The following is a 25,400-nucleotide window of genomic DNA, read 5'->3' as shown; positions in this document are numbered from 1 at the left end:
GGTACTTAATAATAACAGAATCACTTGTGTAACGAAGTGTGTAAGCCCAGTGGCGTAACTAGCGGAGATATCACGTTTTGGTTAATTGAAATGATTTTCGTTTTTTATAAGAAAATTTATATTACTATTCAACTATACTGAATAAATGCATTTTTTGTTCTCTAATATTTAATCTGCATTAACATCCATTACCCTAAGTATGTAGTATAAGATAACACGTTAAAGAGGCCAGAACGACGCCCGACATCGCATGTGAAGGATTGCAAGTGTATGTCCATATCTTTTGATATGTTACTATCGGTCCGTTCGTGCATAGGGTACACCCAATTGTCAGGCATTTCGGTTCTCCTCCGTCATTTTCTTCTAGCTACGCCACTGTATAAACCGCTTACTACATAATGTGTTAAGGAAATACAACTTATCGGTAGCACGTAGTAGTTACACGAAGCAAGATATTTTAATATAAATTCCATGAGTAATTATATGTACGAAAATGCTGCGATTAAAAAGAGGAACAACGTTGAATTAATACAATAAATATCTTATGATAAATACCTAACTATATTTTTTGAGGTTGTGGTCAAACTGAGATTCGGACTTATCCTATTAGATACGTATAAGTAGGTTGAGCCTAGGTGTTTCAGAAACCGAAAACGGAAAGACAGGAATAACGAGTAAGACGTAGGTAGAGCTTCTTTTGTAGATGCAGAATAAGGCTGAAACTCAGTTTTAGCAAATACTTTGTTATCAGTTCCTAGGCTACGGCAGAATTGCAAGTAAATTATGTAAATGTATTTGTAAAATTTGCAACATGTTATTTAACATTTTATCATTCAGCAATGAACGATTTTATTACTCTTATAGCCAATAAGGGCATGTATTCACGGGGATTCTCTAGGGGATCGGGCTAGTACTACCTGATGAACGACTGTTTCCGGGCTTTCTTATCAGCATGCCACTATAACCAACAAAATGTATTTAAGTGGACCTTGATTACAAGAACTTATACCTTATACCTATACGTTACGTTATACGTTGTTATAAGCTATGAGGCATAGGTATTTCATAGCTGCGCTCAGATAATTTGCAATACAACAGACAATATAACCAGATACATAACACAAGTTTTAAGAGGTCATGGCGTGTTTAATTCTAAAGGTACAGCAGCAAGCGTCTTTTGTCCGTTATGCGGGGAAGAAGTCACACCGGAGCACGCAATTTTCAAATGTATAATTAAATAAATCAGGCCCTCAGTTACCTGAACACACAATTCTGCCTCGGAGCAGCCAAGTAGCTTTAGCTCTGTGACCAATGCCTGCATCAACAAAATACTGTTTCTTTATGATAGTTATAAGTTGTCAAAACATAAAAAAACTTATGCTAAAAATACCTGTAATTTTTTTAACTCATCTATCATATTCAAGAGTAGTTGTACGAAATATTTCTAATATTTCTATCATAAGCTTTATATGGATGATGATGGTAAGATACAAACACTATAAAACTTTAGTTATTTTTATTAACAGCGAATAAAGTTCAATAAAGTTTAAAAAAAAAATCTTAGCATGACAATTTACAAAGCCCAAATGCGGACATAATCCACTTGTAAAGAGGCGTCTCTTCCGTTGTTAACGTTGAGGTTCCAGGTTGGCAGCCAGTTTCCTTGTGCATTCAAGAAATCGGCGGCGGCCTGAAAACAGTCATATATAATAATACTAATAGGTTAGTCCTCAGGAGCCAGATTTTTGGGTGCGTCATTTCGAAAACTAGTCATCACATTGTGGCGTATCGATTAGATAAGATAATTATGGCTATAATGCATGCATATAAATGCATTAATAATATAATTAAAATGCATAATTTTCAAGATATGATTAAAGAAAATTCATGAAAATCGAGGCTTCTGACTTATCTCAAAGTGCCAAGTTTGTAAAAAAATAATAGTATTTTAAATCGCACTGCTGACTATAATAAGAACATACCGTTGGCGAGGTATTTCTCCAGGGTTTGGGATGAGGATTTTGAACTCCATCAGGGAAGAATCCGTTAGTGCCACCGACAGCCACGTTCATTATAAGGAAGAACTGAAAAATAAAATAAGATGGAGTTGCTGTTCTTATAGGATTTAATAATAATAATAAACATAATACGACACTACCTACATCGCCACGTAGCCGCAATGTAAGTGTAGCTTGTGTTATGGTTTAGTACCCAGATAACTAATGTATATAAATGCTTATAATATACAGATAAAACCCAGACACTGAAAAACATTCATGTTCATTACAAAAACATTTTCCAGTTGTGGGAACCGAACCCACTGCCCACTACGCCAATCGTTAGAGATTAATTTAGTCTTCCAGTATTTCTTATCGTGTTTTAAAATCGATAAAAACTCTGAAAAACATGTAGTTTTTATTTATAAGCCAGTAAATATGCCGCTTAAAAATATATTTACTGGGAAATAGGTATTTAATAATATATTCATTTACCTTTTCATCAAATGGAGCCATTTTACTTCCAAAACGCCAGGGGTTCAGGTAGTTAGACCTGCTGAAGCCTCCAAATTGCCAGAGCCCACCATTATTAGGTGGAGTAATTCTTCCTAGCTCTACGTTATCGATGCTGAATCTTAAAAAGTCTGTGGAATAATATTATTTCTTTTTTCAAAAATATTATTTTGTACACTCTATCTACGATTACTGATAAAAAGCTGATGCTTTTAGTTGTAATCTCTTCGCTATTGATAGCCTCTCTATTGAGGTAGGTTATCGGTTAATATATAATCATCACGGAGCTCAGCTAATATTGCATGAAGCTATATAAACATTATTCTGGCATTGAATTTATTAAACAGTTTCTTAGTTATTATAATAGTAGAATAGATGTAATATTAGATGATTTAACATTGCGAGGAAGCTTTCTTGGGTGACTAAACTAGCTGCAATAGAAAGTAGGAACCGATAACCACAGCTGCGATCGAGAGACAGCAAACCTGCATTGAGAGGTCCCCATATCGTTCTCAAAGGTGTATCACGTCTACCAATCCGCACTTCAGCACAATCCGCCAGCGTGGTGGACTACCTTATTCTGCGAGAAGACCCGTGCTCTGAGGTGGATCGGTAATGGGCCGATTTTATATTATATGCCAAAATTCATAATAGAAAATAGTAGTTTTTATAAATTTAAAATGCATATAAAATTTACGGAACTGACAGGATTTGAACCTGCGACTTCCTGGCAATCGCTTTTACATCCGTCTTATAGGAACTATAGCGCCATCTAGTAGGAGACATTGCAGTTTGAATCTCCTTTTTACTGTAAATGACACATTGCTTTTTATAATTTTATATGAAAAAATATTATATATGCATTTTAAATAAAAAATTGATAATTCCTCCAAGTGTAGGTAAAAACACTATTAGAAATTATGAGGTTGCGGCGGATGATGAAACCTTTTTTTGCATCTCTGCGATATAAAATTACCTGGTGTCCATTCGAGCTGATAGTTGTGGAAGTTACGGTCCCACCCGTTGGTGTTTCTTCGGATCCAATGTGCTCTATCCCAGGCGTTTTCACCGGGGAAGGGACCAAAATGCAGAGTTGAGCCAGCTTCCTGCGTACCGATGTGGGCACCGTTGCTAAACATTTGACGGTTACCGCGGGATTCTACGAGATCAATCTCACCCGAAGCTGGCCAGGATCCGTAGGTATTGAAAGCCGGCATAAACCAGATAGCTGTAAAATGTTATAATATTACAAGTGTAATAAATCGCTACCTACATATATCTTAATAATATATACCTACCTACCTACATATATCCTATTTATATATATTATATATATATTATATAAATAATACAGTCTGTATATATTTATATATATATACAGTCAAACCTGGGTAAGTGAGAACTGGATAAGTGAGAAAACTCTATAAGTGAGAATAATAGCCAGGGCCCGTCATTTTAAGCTCCCAAAACCTCTATTAGCGAGAAACAGAAACCTTTGTAAGAGAGAGTCGTTTTTCCCTCACGGACCTCCGTAAGTGAGACTGCTACTTATCTATACCTCTATAAGCGACAGTCGAGCAAGCAATATTCGACAAATTTTATGAGTTAGAGAAAAACATTCAAAATACAAAAACAGAAACCCAAACGAAATTCACGGATTTTTTTAAATGTAAATAAGTTCTAAATAAAATAAAATTACAAAGTGCATGAATATATGTCTTGTTATTGCTGCGTACCTCTATAAGAGAGAAACGCTACCCATGTACCTGCATTAGCGAGAAACTCGGGTTAGTGAGAAACCTCTATAAGCGAGAATGAGATTGTGCTCCCTTGAACTCTCGCTTATCCAGGTTTGACTGTATATATATATATATTCGATCGCTGATTGGCGCACTGGGCAGCGACAAGGCCGTGGGTTCGATTCCCACAACTGGACAATGTTTGTGTGATGAACATGAATGTTTTTCATTGTCTGGGTGTTTATCTATATGTTATGAGTATTTATATACCCATATAGTACCTATAAAACAAGCTACGCTTACTTTGGGACTAGATGGCGATGTGTATTGTCGTAGTATATTTATTTTAAATAAACTACCTGCATAGAGACACATTCTTATACAAGTTTTGCATTTATCGCTATGCAATACAAGCATATCTCGATACATTGTTGGGGTATAGGTCGGCCGTCGGATCAGCTCTTCTTACGTTTTACTAGTTCAAGACTAGATCATATAATACGTTGGTAGGTACAACTTCGACGGGCAGGGTTTCATATGTTTCAAAGTGGCCAGACATTTTTCTCAAATTCCACTACAAGTTAACTTTTGACTGCAATCTCACATTAAGGTAAGTGAAGATGCAGTCTGAGATGGTAGGGCAGTTGTATTAAACCCGTCCCCTAATCGTTTTACACAACATTGTAACGGAACGCTAATTCACTTGGTAGCACCACTTTGTCGGTAGAGTAGTGACTTTTCACGGCCTAAGGCAACAAGTCGACTGTCTTTTTTCTGGCGACCGACTGTTCTTTTACGGTTAAAATAAAAGCAATAATTGGTACCTGGCCATAGCCAATCCCCGGCTGGCATCTTAGCGCGTATTTCGACGCGACCATACCGGAAGCTGAAGGACTCGACGGTACGAATACGGGCACTTTTGATGGGGTTGATAATGTTACTGGGTGTACCCTGACGCTCACATCCGTACCACTGAGGGTTGGTACACCTGTAATTGTTATAAGATACAATAATATGTTTAATGTATTTATATACTAATATAAGAAATGCTTAAGTTTTAGATCTCTCCGTAGGATGTCTACTAGACATGACTACGGAGCTGAAACATGGACATTGACGTTGATTATCAAACTTTCTAAGAGTTTGTAAGCAGATTTAACCATGAAGGTAAAACTTTCAAACTATGATTGAACTATTACCGGAACATAGACCCCATAGCGTGCGCTGCGTATTACGCCTAATTGTGCCAATTCTGTTAATACATAAATCTCTAAGCTAAATCAAATTCACAGGTATAAATGTAGGGATAGCCTTTTACAAAGTTCCCCGTAGAAAACGATATCCGTATGTTTAACTCTTCACAGTTTTATTAAGATATCTGTGTACAACACAATTGGCACCACTATAGCTATTGGAAATGAACGAAACAACTTAACTTTTTTTTAGACAATATTGCCATGTTTGACAAAAATTAGAGTTCACAAAGTTACCTGTAGCTATATGTGTATAACACTATTTTTTTCGATGTGTGTATAACAGAATCGGCATCGTTAACTATTAAGCGTTTAGCCATTATCTAAATGGTGCCAAGTTGACAATTTTTTTTTTTTTACTTTGATAAAAATTTGCCTGCGGAAATATAAATAAATGAGATAATACATATCACGTAAATTAAATAAGAGATAGAAGCAACTCTAACCTATCAGCGGGTTGGCCACCCTCGATATTGAGGCGGCCACTTCTCAGGAACACTGATCCGAACTGATCAGAGGTCAACGAAGGCCTAAGGAACAGAACTCCGTTTTCCGTGAAGGAGTTGGTGCGATTGTTATCGTAGTATTGGAATTCCCAGTTCTGTAAAAATATTGAAGTTTAAAGTACAGCTACTTTACCCCGAGGAGAAAAACCCGACCAAACATCTATTAACAATTAAAACGAGAAAATTAAATTTTTTTTATTTTAAAACGAGATATTCGATCTCAGGACCACGTAATCCATTGACAAACGTGCTTACCACTAGACCAATGAACTAATTATCCTTAAACTATCATTTTTTATCATACTTAGTCTACATAATTATCTTCTTTAAGAATGAGAAGGGTTTACCCATTACGCTGGCCAAGTGCGAATCGACTTCGCACAGAACATTGTGAAGAATTTAGCAAAGCAGCTTTCTTTAAATCATATTATAATTTTATAAAACGCACATAACTCCGCTAAGTTAGAGGTGCGGCATGATTAAACACAGTTCCCCACGAAACTTGAAAGTGAAGCTAAAGTACTAACAACGCTATTACGGCTTGTCGACACGGCTATCACGGATATTCATATCACAAAACTTAAAGTAAATAAACAATTGTGTTAACTTACACCGCCACCAGCTAATGTGAGCTCATGTTGCCACTTCTCTAGGTCAAACGTATTGAATTCATCGGAGAATATTAGGTCTCCACCACAAACGCGGGCCGGGGCATGGGTCCCGCTTACTGTGGTCACAGTTTGCCTGCAGGCTGTTGCCACGGAGGCCAGCGCCGCCACACCCACTACTAACGACCACATTACTCTGAAATGACCTTAGAAATATTACACTACTCACTACTCTCCGTCTCTCAGCTGACAACTACGTTATTCTATAAGGGTTCCGTTTTTCTGACTTCCATGTGTTATTCAGAACAAAATTTTGCATAAACTATTGCACTGTTTTCAAACAATTTGCTTTTTCTATTGAAAGAGTTCTGTCCTCCATCATGCGTGTCTTACAACAAAGCATTCAGGAAGGAATTGAACCCCAATTGGAGGTATGCTAAAGCATGCTAGACTGTTACATCAACGCTATCATGCATATTATGCACACAGTAGATGCATGCAGCAATGTGCAGTTCTACAATAGCATGCTGATAGGTTCAACTACCAGTGCTTACTATTGTTGTATGTTCTATATAACTGATCCTTTGATTTTCATTAATCGTCAAAAAATTATCCCAGATACTCATAATTATTATTTTGTTTAAATTTTTAATGTGACAATTATTAAACTTACCAGTATTATCACGCAATGCGAAAACCTCTAGAATGTCCGCTTATTTATACTTCCTAAATTGTAGATAAATTTGTAATTAACGTTTGTTTTGTTTGATTTTTATGATGATGTAGGGTATCTGCAACGATCGAAGATTGGTATCGCGTTCGGTAGGTAGAGGTAATATCAATACCGTAAAGAATCCAATTCATATTTATTATTTAAATTATTATTATTCATTTAAATGTATACATGTTAATACATAAAGGCAGTTCCCGTCAGAGATAGATGTCCACCACCAGTCAATCAATTAATAGCTTACGACCACTGCTAATATAAATACCAATGGAAGGGTTTGCCCATAATCACCACGTTGGACTGACGAGTTGGCGATTACAGTAGGTGGTAGTAACATCACAAGAGACGCTGCTGCCCGTGCTTGTTTATTTATAATATACCAGTGCCAAATATATATCTGTAAAAGCGCCAGTGCCACTCCAAAATAAGTGTCCTATGTATACCTATGTGATCATAATAAAAGCTTTACAGACTTGTGTTCGCCTAATTGTTTTGAAAAAGGAAATTTCTTTTTCGAAGGCGATAAGAAACTCCAAACTCCCGAAATATTCATGTTTCGGTGCCGTTCCTCGGCAATTGCTACCCTCTAGTTTCAACCCCACCGATATTTAAGGGTTTCTGTCCCGTCCATGCATCATGTGCTACCAATCTTACTCCATGCAGTTCAATAGTCTTGACACAGGCTAGTGTTCAAGAAATACAAAGAGGTCTTTAGCAGGATATTAGTGTAGACTGCTGGGCACCGATTCATCTTCCTTTGGAGAATCAGATTTAGAATTATGTCCACTCGTCTCACAATCGTCTCTAAATATTCACCTCACCTGCGACCCCCCAGTTTGCCTTCCACAAATTTTGGAGGGTTTTTATTGTATGCGTCATGTGGTACCCGACGCACGCTATGCGGATAAAAAGTCTTGACACAGGCTTTTAAAAGTAAAACAGTAAAAAGAGGGCCAGTTTGGTACAGGCTTTTATTTAGGAAAAAGAAGATACAGAGTTTTATCCCTCTAGAGTAGCGCTCCAACAGAAGCACGGCATTGGATCAACGCCAATGTCAACGGGATTTCTTGACGGTAAAACCCGATATCCCACCATTTGTGTGCTGGCCTGGGTATCGAATCCATGACCAAGATATCCTTAGTCGGACATGATAACCAATAGGCAAACGACTGCAAAATTGTAACAATTTTGTCTAAAGAGGTTGTGGTTGGCTGAAATAAAAAGTACTATATTTTTTCCGAATGTAAACTAAACTTTCCGCTCATGTCATTTTTATATGCCAAATTGTTAGAGTTTAAGAATGTTTTTTTAACAAACAAAAATGAGAAATTATGCAAGTAATATGCATCTGTAGGGAAAATCTTTATCGTCAAATAAACAAAGACGTTGCAATGGCGATATGGTAAGTTTTTTTAAAAGATATCTCCAGATTCATACGAGTAGTATCATGTCCCATCATTTTATGACTTATTTATAGTAACATACCTGTTACGCTCCAGTAAATTATAATAGTTAACTCGTAATAGTGGTGTCAAAGAAGATGGCTTAAGTTCTTATTACACTTGGCTGAATTAAGTCGACTCAATTTAGTCGTTACTGAATTTTTTAGTCAGTCAGAAATCTTTGCTTCTGAATTTAGGATGCTAGCTTACTGAATGCAATTAAACTTTACTGAATACAGTATTGACTAAATTAAGACGACTCAATCGTAGCATGTGTAATAAATAACCTTCTTAGGCTTTTAACAATTTCATCATAATATTCATCACATGAACTAACAATAAAGCAGGCTTTTTACAAGCTAGGTAGGTAGTAAAAAAGGTACTTGCCTGCTATGCAGCTGTTACTGTACACCAAAGAAAAAAGTAGTTACAGAGCAAGAGAGTACAATTTTATGGCCTTATCGCTATATCGCGATTTCTTCCAGACGACCAAAGGCGTAAAATGAAAAAACAGAGAAAAGAGGTTATTATTATTATACTGCTATTTACCTCCTCTTGTACCTGCTGGTTTTTTTTGTAAAAGCTTGACGACTATTCAGTCTGATGGAAAGCAATGATTAGGAAGTATGGGCGCGTTTTTCTACAAAATGCCTATTCACTCTTGCCTTGAAGGCATTCAGGTTATACAAATTAAGCTTAATTTTCATAATATATCATGGAGTTCCGCAAAGTAGCACCGGCTTCTATCTGGAATTTGAAAATCGTTTCAAACCTCAGCTGCACAACAGAAACTAGGAAGAAAAGCGCTTCGTACATGTTGACTGAATGTTAACCACGTAAGCATGCCACAGTTTACCGCGTCTCACTCTTCTGTGGTAGGATGACGCTGGTGGAACAAATTTCTGAAGTTCCTCAGCAAACTCTCCAAAGTATTTTTTATAATAACGGTAAACAGGCAACAAGAGCTGTAAGCTTTGTAGTTTCGCCTGAGTAACCGATCATTGCCCATGATTAATATACATTTTAAATTACAGATGATCGGCACTACAAAAAACATTGTCAAGGCGTGCTGGCCATTTGCAACGCGACGGGCTAATTTCATCGGCAAGGCAAAATGTCATACTATTTACAGCCAATCAAGAACTCCAAATACTTTAACATGCCAAATTGTTTGTAAACGAAGTATAGCATCAATCCAACAAGAGTTTTCGTCAAATTTTCGTGCACTTAAACCTAGAAGATGCTTAAACGATGACGCCAAAACACACAGTTCCCAGCGTCACGTAGATTTACTGAACACTTTTTCAAGAACTTTAATGTTCCGCCGTCGTGACAATGAGTCGCCTAAGAAACGAAAGAGACGGATCCCAAAGCTTATATTAGTACAAAATCCATTAACTTGGTTGATGATCAAGATTGATTTCAGTGTACTCAGGCATGTCTGGGATCCTACATTTGAAGAAAAGGAATTCAAATTGGGTACTAAGCAGGTAAAAATTAAAAAAATCCTTAAATACAACAATTTAATTTTTAAATAGAGTAAGAAAGTTCTTTTTTTAAAATCCTTTTATTCACTGCCTCATAAGAAGGTAGTGAGCGGCGATAGAGAGAGCTATGCTAGGAGTATCTCTACGTGATCAAATCAAAAATGAGGAGATCCGTAGCAGAACTAGAGTTACCGACATAGCTCAGCGAGTCGCGAAGCTGAAGTGGCAATGGGCAGGGCACATAGCTCGGAGAACCGATGGACGTTGGGGGTCTTAAGGTGCTGGAATGGCAACCCCGCACCTATAAACGCAGCGTAGGTCGCCCCCCAACGAGGTGGACGAATGACATCAGGCTAGACGCTCGGAGGCAAGCGGCCCAGGACCGTGGATTGTGGAACTCCCTATAAAAGACCTATGTCCAGCAGTGGACGTCAATTAGTTGACATGATGATGATAGTGATGATGTATTTACTGCCTTGTCGCGTTTGTTCAGCTAGATACGGAATACGAGGACCCGAGTTAGATTCTCGGGTCAGTCAAAACATTGTGTTGGGGATTTCTTTATCGCATTGGAACAACATGGTGTGCCTATCCTTGGTCTAAACTTATAACAGGCTAGAGCCCAGCAGTGGGACATTAATAGACTGAAGATGATGATGAAACAAGAGGTTAATCAGCTATAGGATTATAGGATTATAATATACTAGGATTAAAATATTTCAGGCAATATCTCGGGTGACTGAAGTAATAAGTGGTGGTCAGTTACATGAATTAAACGGGCTACTTACGAAGGCAGCTCGACAAAGTCTACTCCGTGAAATAGATCGAAATTGGAGTGATAAACAAAGAGTGTTACTAGCCCTTAACCGAGATGACATACAAATCTCATCACCACGAAAAGTTTATTTTATAAGGATAGCTGGTATGTGTTTACAGAATAAATTTAACTTAGTGCTCATTATTTTTAGTAGGTATTTGTGTAAAAGTAAATAATAGCATTAAAAATGGAAAAGCTGGGGCAAAGTGTCTACGTCAAACAGTATTATGAAAATTAATCCTGCTTTACGTGGAGTATATCAAATTAAGCTTAATTTTCATAATATATCATGGATTTTCGAGTAACGCCCGCTTCTATCCAATACGGTCAAACAGGATATCGAAATCAAACTGACAGATATTCTGTGAGCAAAATATGTATAAAAATATGTGTGTAAAGCAAATGTTTCATCGATTGCTTTAATAGTGTTTCAATAGTTTTTTTTGATAGAGCAAAGGGGGCTTTCTCTAATATTATATATAGGTAATAACTTTAGTCATTTTCGTTATTTTTTGTAATTAGTGTGGCTTTTGTATTTTTAATTATTGTTCACGCAGTCAAGTAAAATTTGTTTATACCTAAGCATGTATGTTTGGGGCGAAAGACTGTGCAGGGTAACTTTAAATCAATTGCAGTAGTGATTCGTAGATAAGATATAAGTCAACTTGTCAATGTAATTATATCTTTAAAATATAAAAAGATACTACAATAAAATGATGTAAATTTGTTTGATTTATAATTATCTAATAAACGTAATAAGCTTATTACGATAATAGTGCAATGGCGGCCCCAGAGTTTATTTATAATATCGATATCATTCTTGGTTTTTTTTTGTTACTTTATAGTTGCTTTCCATAAAGGCATAATCGTAATTATCTTCAATTTTTAATTAGATTCAGTTAAGCGAGAACGTGGCAATCAATTGTATGCATTCCATTTGGACCCCAAGGTTTTTCTTCATTCATTTTTATATTCATCATCAGCTTATCTAACGTCCCACTGTTGGGCACAGGCCTATCATAGAGGGTTTAAGAGCATAAAACTTGATGGTCGAAAGCGGTTGCGAGTTGTCTTCAATGATTATTACCACACATTTGGAGTACTCTCCTTGGTACATTCCGAACTCTGGACTGGAATGATTTTTAATAAAAAAAACCAGTTATAGTTATTCTTGGCCCAAACCGGAAATCTAACTATGGACCTTGTGACCCGTAGTTGAATATATTAACCACAAGACCAACGAAACAGTTTGTTTTCCATTAAAGTTAGCACCATCACCTCACAATTATTATGTAGGTACATATGTACGCTTTCTAAGTACCTGTACTAGGCCTACATGAATAAAGAATTGTTGAATTTGAATTTACTACTACGGTGAGAATAATGAATACATAAATTATGACTTGAGAATTGACGCTCATATTTGCTGAAATTATTGAAATGATTTCTAAAAGGACCTACGTCACTTTAGCTCAATTTTTCGTTACTAATGTTACGTCCAATTATTGATTAGCTTGTTTTATTTTAAGTAGCAGTAATTTGGAAATTTCAATTGTATTGATCAAATGTTGAATGTTTCAGATAAAAAATTCTGCGACGTGGATATGGCATTTCTAGCATTGAAATGGACACCAATAAATAATATTGATGCCCTGCTATTTACAGAGATATTTGCGCGTTTTCATCGCGAATACACCCCGCATTGCATACCTGAGTGGACAATAGCTTATTTCAAAGTCACCCGTTTCGAAGTTTTGCGACGATAACATTTTTAAGAATTAATTTTTATACTCTTGCATAAATAAATATATAAATTCTGTTTAAAAGATCAGTTAATTTTAATAAAAACATTTGTATAAATTAATATTCTAATAAAAATGCAAACATGACTTTTACAGATCTAAAATTAGCTTCTGTGGGTCTTCAAGGTATTCTTTTAGCTGGTTTGAGAATCGGGCCATAGTGACGCCGTCGATGACCCTATGGTCCGCTGACCAGCTCACTGATAAGATATGAGCTTTTACCACATTGCCTTCTGAGTCGAACCTTGGCAAAACCTGCAAAATAAATTATGCCAAATATTATTTAACTTAAGTCCTATCATACTCAGATCGTACTCGGATTAGCTTATTAACGTACGTAACAAAAAAATTAAAAGCACATTTCAAATTCAATATAGTAACATTAACCTGTATTTTTCCTAAAGCTCCTATGGACACTTGTGGAGGCAGTATAATTGGCTTTGTGTAAGTACCTCCTATCTGAAATATTAAACATAAATTTTGTCACTCCACTTACTAGCACTTAAATAAATTAACAAAATCACGGGTTATTGACATAAATGAAACAATACTTACAATGCCAATATTAGATATTGTAAACGTTCCACCCGTTAAGTCGGATAGTCCAAGTTGACCTTTCAATCCTTTTTCTTGCAGAGAATTCAGTTCAATTGCTATTTCAAATATACTTTTTCTTTGCACGTTCTGAAATAAAATTATTTTCGTATTTTTTAAGTTACTATCTATACTTACTAATATAATTATTACTAATAATATTTATATCACACCCAATCGCTTTAGCTCGTAAGAAAATTACATTTATTTTTTGTAGTTCGCAATTTATTATTAATTTTATTTATAATATATTTAATTTTATTTATTTTGTTTAATTATGTGTTATAAATTATTCTACTAATATTATAAATGTGAAAGTGTGGATGTTTGTTACTCAATCACGCAAAAACGGCAGAACGGATTTGGATGAAATTTGGCTTGCATGTAGCAAAAATTACAATTATGTAGCCTTTGACATGGAGAATAATATAGACTACCTTTTATCCCGATTTCTTAATTAGTTCCCGAGGGAAAATTGAAAATTGTTTACGAGCTAAGGCGCAGGCAGACAGCTTTGAAAATTGCTATGTCACCTATGCTATGGAAAAGGAAATGTACTTTCTATACCGATCTCTGAAATAGTTCCCGTGCTAGGATTAAATTAGTTTGTTAGCGAGCGAAGCCTTAGACCAAATTCAGAAGTCCACGCAGACGAAGTCGCCGTCAGAAGCTAGTGTGTTAAAAATATAGCTTAGGGAAACTAATTGGGACATTGTGATGTCTCTCTGGGTGGGTATTTGTGAGTGTCATTTGCTATATATCAACCCGAAGGGTGAAAAGACTTGCAGTGAAAACGGAGCAGGTTTCTTGTTATTAATAATCACAATAATTATCGTATACTTTGCGTGTGGCAAGAACATTATTTTACTCACCCTGATTACTGGTACTACTAAACCATTTGGCGTGTCCATGGCTACACCAATATTATGACTGGCTTTATAAATAAGGTTTTCATTAGAGCTGTCGAGGCTGCTGTTTAGCACTGGGTAGGTTAGGAGACTTTGAGAAGCAGCTTTAATTATTATAGGCATGTAAGTGAGTTTCACTCCTCTTTTTTGAGCTAGTTCTTTTAGCCCCTCCCTTGATTTTACCAGTTTTGTTACATCATATTCATCACTAAATACAAAGTGAGGTATTTTCTAGAACAATGTTTTAGAATATTTAGTTTTATACAGATAAATTTATGAATACTTAATCTAAAACAATAATGTGGAACTAGTGATAAAAAATTCAGCTTTACTTCATTATTTTCCGTTAAAATGAAACTAGTAACAACGAATCTTTTTTCTTACTTCTCTTATTATTTAAAAAATCTTTTCATTTCTTTTTAGTGATGTTTTAAAAATATAAAAACAAACATTCGTAAAGAAAACCTCTTTGGAATTTAATTGTTTTAATTACTTTAAAACACTTGATTTTATTCTATTTTTAAAATATACCTTACACTTAAAAGTAATGAAAAGGTCGTTTACATTATAAGACAAGTAAGAAAAAAAGTTTACAATTCATATTTAATTTCTAAATGCTCATACCATTGCTTCAGTCATGGACTTAACCATTGCTTTCATAAACCCAGTAACTGGAACTATTTTGTCTTCTAAAACAAATTCTGCTGTTGCGGTGGTTGTTGTAGGAATTGAAATTGCTTCTACAGATAATACTTTATCTAACACATCATTAGATTTGTCTGAAGTTATATTGAGGTGAGATAAAACATCTTCCTTAAGTACTCTGCCATTTCTACCGGTAGCATTTACACTACTGAGGTCTACCTGAAAAAATAAATACGATGAAATATTTCTAGATTTCTTTATTACTTAATATCAATCATTTTAAAAGATTTACCTGAAATTGTGCTGCAATTCTTCTCACAGCTGGCGTTGTTAATACTTTTGTACGTGGTGGGCTTTTATCTTCTGTCTTTGGTATATCTTTGGAAGCATTCGTAGTAGAATCCGGCGGTGGTGTATCTGCAGATAATGTAAAAATAAAAATTCCGATCGAAAATTATTTAATTTTCTAATGTTTTTTTAATTCTAAGTTGATAAACATTATCTTTTTCTACATGAAAAACGAACAATTTATTATGATGAAGCATGTCGTTTATCTCCCAAGTATTTTAATATTTTATTTACCTGCATCTCCTGAAACGTCAACTTCTATATCAACAAGTGGTTGCCCAACAAACGCAGTCTGATCTACTTCGTGGTGAAGTTTTGTAATAACTCCATCATAACGGCTAGAAATTGTCACTGCTGCTTTATCACTTTGGACTTCACATATGTTATCAAATTGTTCAACCTTGTCACCTACTTTAACGAACCTGTAACAGTAGTAATCATATTACGTTCTTAATGTAAATATTTTTTGTTTTTATATTAATGATTCCTTTTGACTAAGGACTTTTGCTAAAATAAAAGCTTTTTAACAAACACGGTTCCCTTAAATTGCGAAGTTACATCTTCTCTTCAATTGAGTGTTTATAGAACGACTTGGCTAGCTTTAGCTTCTATTACATCATAATGTCCAATTACGTATAGTTAAAAAAAAGAACAGAATTATTTATTACATACAATGTATGTATAATATATATACAAAGAAATATTAGTATATATACCACTTACCATTCTTTAACAATAACTTCTCGTATACCTTCACCGATATCCGAAAGCTTGAATGCTACTATTTTGTTACAAGAGCTTGTAGTGTGTAACCACCGAGTATTGTACTGATTTTTTATCCTAGGAACATTATTTGCATAAATCCATGAATTGTAAGTGAAATTTGTCTGAAAATAGTTAAAGTAGTTTCAAATAAAAATGTACGAACGCATGTAGCTCAATAGTTATAATAAATTTTCTTTGAAAAATAGGCGCAAATTTGTTCTAATTTTACTAATTAGAAATGTATTGACGTAAGCAATTTCACTATAAATATTTCTTGGTTTCAATATCAATCAATATAATCAACAGAATCGGTTTTGGATTATTTGATACCTACCTACCTAACAACTGTATGAGCGTAGGTAGGTGTTTAAGATAACATGAGGCCAATGTTTATTTTTATTGGGGTTTTTAAAAGGGGGTATTTTTATTTGTTTTACTCTTTGATTTCCGTCACATCGTTACACTAGGTAACAATAAGTTACATTTAGCTTAGCTTTGTTTTGAAAAGTACTTGACTTCTATAATTTACCAAACATTATGGCCAGAGTGATAATGGCTAAAACAACTAACTACCTATGGTTTCTTCTCATATGTTTACTTAATCACTAACTACGTATATAATAATGTTATCAGCTCAAAGTGGGCATCATTACACTTTGATCTTAAATTGATGTACTTATTACTAAACATTTACACTAAATCTTGTTCCTATATATTCAAAGTTATATTATGTAGTTACGCTATTTTTTTATAGCTTAACAACGTTTTTATGTTTTAACGTCCTAAAAAGAGCTTGATAATATTAATTACACGGTAATTTAATTTCTATTTTAACTCGCGCTTGTAAGAATTCTTGATAAGATTAGCTCCAGTGGCGTTTTATCATACATGTATTTAGATATGTAAACAATTATTCTTCTTGCCTTTCACACGTTAACTAATAGGTACCTACCTTAAAATATCTACTTGTATTACAATTGAATGCTAGAAAAGTACAAAACCTAGACAGAACAGTGATCGTCACCGATTTGGAATATTTAAATCGATAGGTACTATTGCATAAGTTATGTCGAGGTAAATACATATATGAAGTTACCTAACTCTTAAATGAAATACCAATAGTATTATACCCAACTTCTATTTATTGAACTCAGTTGATTCTGTTACACGTGATTTTGATATTAAAAGAGCCCTAATTTAACATTGAAACACGTGCAACTAAAAAACTAAATTAGCCGGTTGCAAATGATTCAAAATTACTTACGGTTTGGGTTACTTACGTAACAAAGCTTGTTGTATTTATTTATATTCCTCAAATTACCCAACCACTTTCTCGCTGCAAATGCCATCATGTTAATTCACCACATAACCTTATATGTCTAAAGTAACAGTTAAATTATAAAACATTTCTACAAAGTCAATAACAGTCCTCGTCGTACGCACACAACTGAATGTTATGAGGCCACATTATCAGTGAACCGTAGCATTGATTAGCATTTTTAAATAAAATTATACATCACAATATGATATGTTGAAAGGCAAATGTTTCGTGAGCTCAAACGTCATCTTTTTGATATACAAAAGGGTCAAGGATCAGAAGTGATGGATTAAAAGACTCTTTGATAAGTCTTACTTATGATATACGTGCCAATTAAGTTAAATAACTAAATCTTTACCGTCTTGTCGATTTTGCTAAATTGGTTTTAGATTAGTCCAAAAAAATATGTACGGTTGCTTTTTAAGAGACTGAGGCCTATTTGTAGTGCAAATATAATGCAACTCACTTAAAAATAACGAAAAACTCAACACTTTTGTGTTTTTTAATTATTTTTAAGTAAGTTTTATATGCAATGCGCAATAAACAAAATACCATTTGTATTTCACATTTCAAAAAACTTTTCCTTATTAAAAAATTCCCCTGGCTTTAATTACGTGAAATAATTAAATGATATTGCTACTTTAGGTAAATAACTGAAATAAGAAATTCGAGTAAGTACCTATCATATAACGAACGAAGAAGAATGTCTTCAAAGGTTGGAAGGTCGCGATTAAGGATTATTAAATAATATAACGATATAAGCAATTGTTTTATTAAAGACATAATAAACATGTTAATAAAGTGAATAAATACAATAATATATAATTGATAACGGTAATTTCATGCACGACAAGACGGCGGAGGCAAACCATAATCGGAACAACATCAGTTTGCGATTACACATTATTTTAACCGACGACTTCTATTCTAAATAGCTAACGTGTATCACAGAGGCGCTCCGCCAATTTATGTTATAATAATTCACACTGTTCATTTGTAGGTTTTATATTGAGGTACACAATGCCGAATATGTATTTTTGATTTAGTACACAACAACATCGCACCCCTAAATCACAACTGTTTCAACTCAAAAGCATTTTGAGATTACCTCATTTTTGATTCCTGCATCGTACTTAAACATAAAACTACCTACCAATACAAACAGCTGTCCTATTGAATAAGACATTACCATTATTTTTTTAATTCAGAACCTGTCATTATTGTGTAAATATTCATAGTTTTCTTGTTTTTACACCAATTCTGTGAAATATTTTTTATTTTTTATTGTGATATGAAATATTGGATAGAAGCAGGCGTTACTTTGCAGTGTTCCATGATACGTTGTGAAGATTGAGTTTAATTTGCTATACTCCGCAAAAAGTAGGATAATCTGTATGGTGTAATTTATAATTTCCCCAATCTTTATGCTCCACACCAAACAGATCCTCGACAATGTACGTTTCTCTCCGAATTTTCGCAAACCGGAGCATCCTCTTGCGGTGTTGAAGTCTTTTTAGCATTAAAAGTTTCTGACTTCATTAGAGCGGAAGACTTAATGTCATCTAGACTAGATCTTAATCCACTTGAATATGATAAATGCAGCATGTTGTTATAAATTTTCCATCTATATAGTCGAACTTTGCTTTTGGACATAGAAAGGAAATATGATATAAGTTTATTAGAGTACAGGGCGAAATATTCACTTTCTTTTTTGTAATCGATTGGACCATCAAGGATTTTCCCAAAATTGACAATGATTATTTCTTTTTCTTTTGCGACTTCTTCTTTAAAGTAGCTAACAGTGTTTCCATGCCATCGCTTGCATAACGCCAGTGGGATAGGCGCCTCATGGTCCTTTTTACTTAATTAGGGAAATAATTGTTGGTATTAGAGTTGAAATAGTTTTGATAAAGGTAGTGCGAGTTATTGTGTTGACTGGTTTACAAACGATGAAACAGTATGGCGGACACTAAATAATGTTGTAAACTTAAGTTCGGCCATTTAAAGAATGCATTCCTGACAAGTCGTAATTGAATGAGCTTTGAAGTGAACGCTAACCAATTATTATATTATTAAAAATTTACTATCAACTTACGTTTTCTTTTATGATATTGCACAAAATGTTTGTTAAATTCATACTGCGCTGTTACAGGGACTGTAACAGCGCAGTATGAAAAGCTGTCAGAAAAGCGTTCTTTCATTGGCCGGATTATATAAGTTGTTCTAGCACTTATTAACTTAATAAAACAAAGTTAGTAATCGTACGAAAAAATAACGCACCCTAAACACCAGCTTTTACTTCGCTACGCAGAAGTCTATGAATATACGGATATTAATATCACATCGCAACTGCCTATAACACATATCTAACTAGGTATAATCAATAATATACAAAATTTACAGTTTTAGTGTTTAACTGAGGAACAGAAGAAGAGATTTCAAATAAAGCGTTATGTGCTTTGGGCTGATTTTCATATTAACGGATGTCTTAAAACATATTTTTATAAGTTTTAAGCATGCCAAGATTATGGCAAAGAATATCTGCTGTTATCGAGTGAATTACAATAAAGAAATAAAAACAGCTTGTTTCCGATGTAAAATACTTTTTCAGTAATTTTAAAATTTTTAGAAGATTTTCATTACAAATCTTTTTAGATTTAGCTTTTTGGTAAACAATGACGATGAAAATTATTCTTCACCATTTGCAATGGTACGTTTGCTATTTTCTCTATAGCTTATTTGCTTCAGATCCTTGCTTAAGTTAAATAAATATTTAAATATTCGTCAATTTAAAATAATAACGACTCTTATAATAAATTGTTATGGATTGTTCTTAGTTGGTATAAATTATATAAAATACATGGGAAGTACAGTCAAAAACTGAATAATCACAACACACTTGGAATATAGAAGACAGATGATGTTACAATAATCAATTCTAGTGGAAGACGTTTTTAAATTATATAGTAATAAGTAATTTATATATAGTTCGAAATTAATATAAAACCATTTCGCTCTGCAAGCTTGAAACACTTAAACGAAGTTGTTGCAATTTATATTATTTAGATTTCTTGCACATGGGTTTTACCAGCTATTGTCTATTTTAACCGTTAAATATAGAAATATTTGCCTTTAAGGTAAAAATTAAAAAACACATTTAACTTGAATTTTTAATAAGAAATGACAACCTGCTGCTGCAAGCCAGCTTATTCCATTATTCCATGTTTTTAGGTTATTTAGAAAATGAACTTGTGAACATGTGGGTGATTTTCATAACGTATAGAACGTTTTGAAAATCTACAAAATATACGAAAATGTTTTCTAAATATTGAGTCATATTATTTTACATTTATATATACCGATTTTCTCCGATTTTTAATGATGCCATCGAACCTGCAAGTTACGAGTGTAATAAAAAAATTGGCAACTAGATATTAAATAAACTAAAAATGTATTAAAAACATAAACACAAATAATTAAACCATGAAAGCATTTTTTCTTAAGTATAAAATCTTAGAAAAATTCTAGATGAGTTTCTGAGAACAAATCCTTCTATCTTTAACGGTTAGTGCATCTGCCATACGAGTCATTCTGCATATAAATTTATAACCCAAAGTGGAAGTCGCCATTAACCGTGCAGAAAATGATAATAATATGATACAACTTTATAATTATTATGACATAATATTTACTACTACGACCACAATTTAAATCAATTATTATATCTTAGGTAAATATGACATATAGAACAGAAGTAAACACGTCACATTTTTTATCTTATCAATTTTAATTTCAAATCTAGGTGTTTTAGTTATCAAAATTTCACTAGCCTTTTCCAATGTAGTTTTCATATCATAAAAGCAAGGCCCACCAATTTTGTAGTAGGTAATACAAAAAGTCATAACATCGAGAACAGTGAGACTCCAGCCTTATATAATTTAGAAGCCAATAACATCGTTTACAAAGAGTTTATAAATGCGTAATTAACGTTAAAGAGTATCACAATTCTGTACTTCTCTCTCTTTTCCTATGAAATCAGTTAAATTTATAACTGATTATTAAATGTTTCCCATTAATATGACTAATGTGGGTTGGTGTAACGAAAAATGATTCATATTTCTTTCAAGTTATGAGCTAATTTTATTGACAACCATTGTATTAAACTTCCGTTGTATATCATCTTTGAATGGAGAGATGGGTACTTTACTAAGTATTCAACAAATGTTTATTATATGTTGTACAGATAATAAATATTTGTTTATTATTATACCCTATGGAAATAATTTGCCCAATTTGATGTCCTTTAATCTTACTGTTGTGCTACATTATAAAACAATTCTAACTTGTCAAGTGAAGACAGAACGATGTTATGAATTACTCAAATACGCTGTGGAATAAGGACAGAATTCAATCGGTACATTTAATGACTTTCTTCATAGGATCTGTTCTAATTTAGCTCAGGATTCCACAAAAAGCATTTATTTATTTGGTTCCATTTTGGATTGTTACTCTACAGCGGGAGATTTTGCAGTGCAGGGATGGCGAACCACGGCACGATGAAGCAATCAAGTCGACAATTGGCAAAAACGTTCATCCAGTGTGATGAAGTTTTTTGCCAAATGTTGCCTTATAATATAAAGATTAATTCATGTGTCATAATAATAAGATAACAGATACATGATCATTTAACAAAATATAAATTGCCTAACAGCTATTGGTTCAACGTTCACGCTATTTAGTAAATTATTAACTGAAAATTTATCAGTGGTCCCCTGCGGTCCCCAAAGAGCAATCTAGGTATCTGCTGATATTTTTTTAAATCGCAAATTTCAGAAACGATGTTTTGTTTAATTTAGTAACTTTTCCACTAGTTACTTTAACATTAAGTTCATTTGCAATAAGCATTTGTTTGTTTGTTTGTTTGAAGTCTTTATTGCACACACAGATTTTAAACAAATTAAAAACAAGTACAGAAGAAACTTTATTTAACATTTGAATTCAGTTTTGAGAAAATCTTTTATGAAATGATATTTTTGAAGAAATGATATATTTGAAGCGACGTTGTTTGAACAAAAAAAACGATTTATAATGGGAATATTTAATCCCCTTTAATTACATCATATAATATATATTACTTTCCACCACTGTTAACGTCATTCATAAAATAGTAAAATGTATATGATTCATAAAATGGTAATATATATATGAAATCCATAAAATCACTAACTGGTGAATTGTTAAGTGGCATGAATTAGAAATACATGGCGCGTGGATCGCCCTCCTTTGCCTCGTGCAATGTTAAACACCATCAACGTATGTACATGCTCTGAATTGTAACTGAGAATTTCGTGATCGCGATCTACGTTATGTCCTTATTACACTTTGCGAGCATTACGTATTGAAAGTCAAAGCGTTGTTCGACAAATTGCGTACAATAATATTATGAACACTAATTGTCCATCTAGTCTCGATACCGTAAGTCACGAAGCGACAACAACAACTAAACACCGACGTGATAATAGTAACTATATAACTATGGTGATGTGTAATGACGTCTAATAAGAAGAAAAAGAACGTGAACGTGAAAATGCTACGTCGTTTTGGCGGGATCAGACAGTTTACTCTTGTTAATATATCTATTCTTGCATGCTCTTTATGGAGAAGAATGTCGGAGAATGTTTCATTAATTCAATGAAATCATCAACGTATATCCTCAATGACATTCTCCGATTTTTTTTAAATTAAAAAATAAATGCACGGCAATCTTAATTTGCTGTAATCCGCGACTACTCGATCAATCTGTGTGGTGTAGGTATTTTATACTTATATTTTGTTTTTATGCACAACACCGAGCAGAATGTCTTAAATATGTTATTTAGCTATGTTACTGAAAATAAATTTTGTTTATTAACTTATAATTCATATTTAAGTTATAATATCTAATAACTTAATACATTTTAAGAAAAACGTTAGTTATACTAAGTTATAGGAAATCGGTACATTTTTGTTTAAATTTGAAGATAATACGACATTTTAGGAGTTAGATGAAAATAACTAAAAGTTAACCATCTGATTCACACTTCTGACAATGTTTAAAGTGAACATTAAAAGCTGCCGTTAAATGTTAGGTACATGAATGTGAAATATTAATTCTTATAATGTGCATTTCTGATAATAGGTTAAAATTTGTAAACAGTATGCTTCTCTCATTATATCTTTGAAACCCGTATTATCTGGGTAACTTAGTTATATTTTAGGTATGTTTCTTAAATTTCAGGATACTTAACTATACACTTTTAAATTATATTTCATAAAGACCTATTTCGTTTATGGATAAAATCTTCAAAACGATGATCTTTATGAAACGGGCTATCTAATATAACATCCAGAAAAATATTATTAGGTACATGCCCATTATCAACATTTAAGTACTATTTTAATGACTGTTTTTTTGTTACTAAGATACCTACTTATAAAAACAGCTCAGTCTGATTTTATTATTTACTACCATTAGGTAGATACATAGAATTGAAAAGATTTTAATATTAGACGTTTTTCGTTGTAAGTAGTACGTCAAGTTTTCACACAGAAAAAGCATTGCAGGTTTAATGGTATATATATTTACATATTTTAGTATAAAATCAAAGTTCTATTTAAAATTTAACAGTTTTTTGTGTTTTTGTAAACTAATTTTGATGGGCAAAAAAAGTGTTTTGTGATGTTGGTATTGAACATGTCATGAAAAAAAAATTCTCGTTACCTGGACAACTTTAAAAAAAAATCTATACTTTGTACTCAATAAATTAAATCAGAATTATTGTTTTGTAATGAAATTAATTAATAACCTCTTACCTCGTCTATATTTAGAAGTAGAAAGCTCTTCCATTTTTCACTCGAATTTTAAACAGGCTTCTATTATTTCTGCGTTTAATTGGTCTACTACTGATTACTGTATATCAGTCATTTTCTATAGCGATAATCTTTAAACAGTGTAACAAAATTAGAGCATTGAGCGGTATTTATGCAAAGTAAAATGTAATGAAAATACATTTAATTCTAACTAGATTAGTCTAATTCTCACACAGTAATTACATTTTATTAATTTATCACTGTCATTTCACAGTCTGGTTGTTTCGCTATAGATATATGTATCACTAGTCACGTTTTGTCACTTTTTCACTGTGAGCACATTGTGTTTCACTTGATTTATTTCGAGCGAACGAAACTATTCACTGAACGCATACACTAACATGGGAAGCTCGATTTTTTTCCTAAAAAATATAGCACTTCAAACTTAATATTTGCAAAATTAACTTTGATAGTGTTCGATATCTTGATTTCGGACTAGTCAGGGATCCGCAAAAAGTTATACCGCTAAGAGCCAGTTCTTTAATCGAATGGTAAAAATTGTATGTTGTTTATGCGAAATTCATAAAATTAATTCTTCTCTGAATGGAATACTTTGATGTATTTCAAACCAACTCGTACAACTCTTACAATTGGAAAATCAGCCTTAAAAAGAAAAGTAAAATCAATTATAATTTAAATGACCAGAATCCAGAACTCTGTCTTAAAAAACAAAGACATCTAGAATCAAATATCCACTAGGAAACATCGAGTAACATAACATGATAACTAAACTGTCTGTGTATATAGCACGCTCGATCTTAGTTGGCCGGACAGAAGTAACCTCCGCACACCACACCAACACAGAAATGTGTGCGACTTATGGTTTTTAATAATTCCATGGTAGTCTGAGATTATATTTATATGAATATCTCAATGACCCAACGTTAGTTAGTCGTTAGTCCGACTAACTAAGATTATGCGAACTGTCGTTTTTTTTTTGCGGATCCTGCACAAAATGGGGTTGAAATCAAAACCGTTGCTTTGTAATTAAAACTATGCGTTTACTAAAAGTCAGTTGT

General features: G+C 33.5%; 2 protein-coding genes across 3 annotated transcripts; both read right to left on the bottom strand.

Moving 5' to 3' along the window:
* Positions 1–1,573: 1,573 nt before the first annotated feature.
* On the bottom strand, positions 1,574–12,513 carry LOC120626013 (beta-1,3-glucan-binding protein-like). Its single transcript, XM_039893292.1, has 9 exons — positions 12,414–12,513; positions 8,168–8,270; positions 6,620–6,812; positions 5,949–6,103; positions 5,074–5,237; positions 3,487–3,738; positions 2,493–2,641; positions 1,983–2,084; positions 1,574–1,690 (listed from the first exon to the last, which is right to left on the bottom strand). The coding sequence occupies exons 1-9, from the start codon at positions 12,511–12,513 to the stop codon at positions 1,574–1,576; spliced, it is 1,335 nt and encodes a 444-aa protein (XP_039749226.1).
* Positions 12,514–12,912: 399 nt separating this feature from the next.
* Positions 12,913–25,336, bottom strand: LOC120625656 (lipoamide acyltransferase component of branched-chain alpha-keto acid dehydrogenase complex, mitochondrial). Of its 2 annotated transcripts, none has more exons than XM_039892759.1 (10): positions 24,325–25,336; positions 17,435–17,490; positions 16,113–16,276; positions 15,624–15,811; positions 15,334–15,458; positions 15,021–15,260; positions 14,361–14,627; positions 13,450–13,578; positions 13,282–13,353; positions 12,913–13,149 (listed from the first exon to the last, which is right to left on the bottom strand). In XM_039892759.1, the coding sequence occupies exons 1-10, from the start codon at positions 24,356–24,358 to the stop codon at positions 12,985–12,987; spliced, it is 1,440 nt and encodes a 479-aa protein (XP_039748693.1). In that variant the 5' UTR covers positions 24,359–25,336; the 3' UTR covers positions 12,913–12,984. The 2 variants fall into 2 exon arrangements, with proteins under 2 accessions (XP_039748693.1, XP_039748694.1); XM_039892760.1 differs by lacking the exon at positions 24,325–25,336 and adding an exon at positions 18,413–18,602 and having other exon boundaries at positions 17,435–17,533.
* Between the last annotated feature and the right edge of the window lie 64 nt (positions 25,337–25,400).

The sequence above is a fragment of the Pararge aegeria genome, chromosome 8, assembly GCF_905163445.1.
Source record: "Pararge aegeria chromosome 8, ilParAegt1.1, whole genome shotgun sequence".
NCBI classification, from domain to species: domain Eukaryota; kingdom Metazoa; phylum Arthropoda; class Insecta; order Lepidoptera; family Nymphalidae; genus Pararge; species Pararge aegeria.
This window is presented reverse-complemented; position numbering and strand designations above follow the sequence as displayed.

What these genes read in the sequence shown, in the direction of transcription:
- LOC120626013 (XM_039893292.1), bottom strand. Translation starts at nt 12,513, where the DNA reads ATGAGCGTCAATTCTCAAGTCATAATTTATGTATTCATTATTCTCACC. An exon ending in GGTGGCCAACCCGCTGATAG is followed by an intron (nt 5,238 to 5,948) that starts GTTAGAGTTGCT and finishes TAACAATTACAG; the next exon opens with GTGTACCAACCCTCAGTGGT. An exon ending in TGGCTCCATTTGATGAAAAG is followed by an intron (nt 2,085 to 2,492) that starts GTAAATGAATAT and finishes TTTATTTTTCAG; the next exon opens with TTCTTCCTTATAATGAACGT.
- LOC120625656 (XM_039892759.1), bottom strand. Translation starts at nt 24,358, where the DNA reads ATGGAAGAGCTTTCTACTTCTAAATATAGACGAG. An exon ending in AATACAACAAGCTTTGTTAC is followed by an intron (nt 16,277 to 17,434) that starts GTAAGTAACCCA and finishes AACTATTTTCAG; the next exon opens with ACAAATTTCACTTACAATTC. An exon ending in AGTCCATGACTGAAGCAATG is followed by an intron (nt 14,628 to 15,020) that starts GTATGAGCATTT and finishes ACATTGTTCTAG; the next exon opens with AAAATACCTCACTTTGTATT.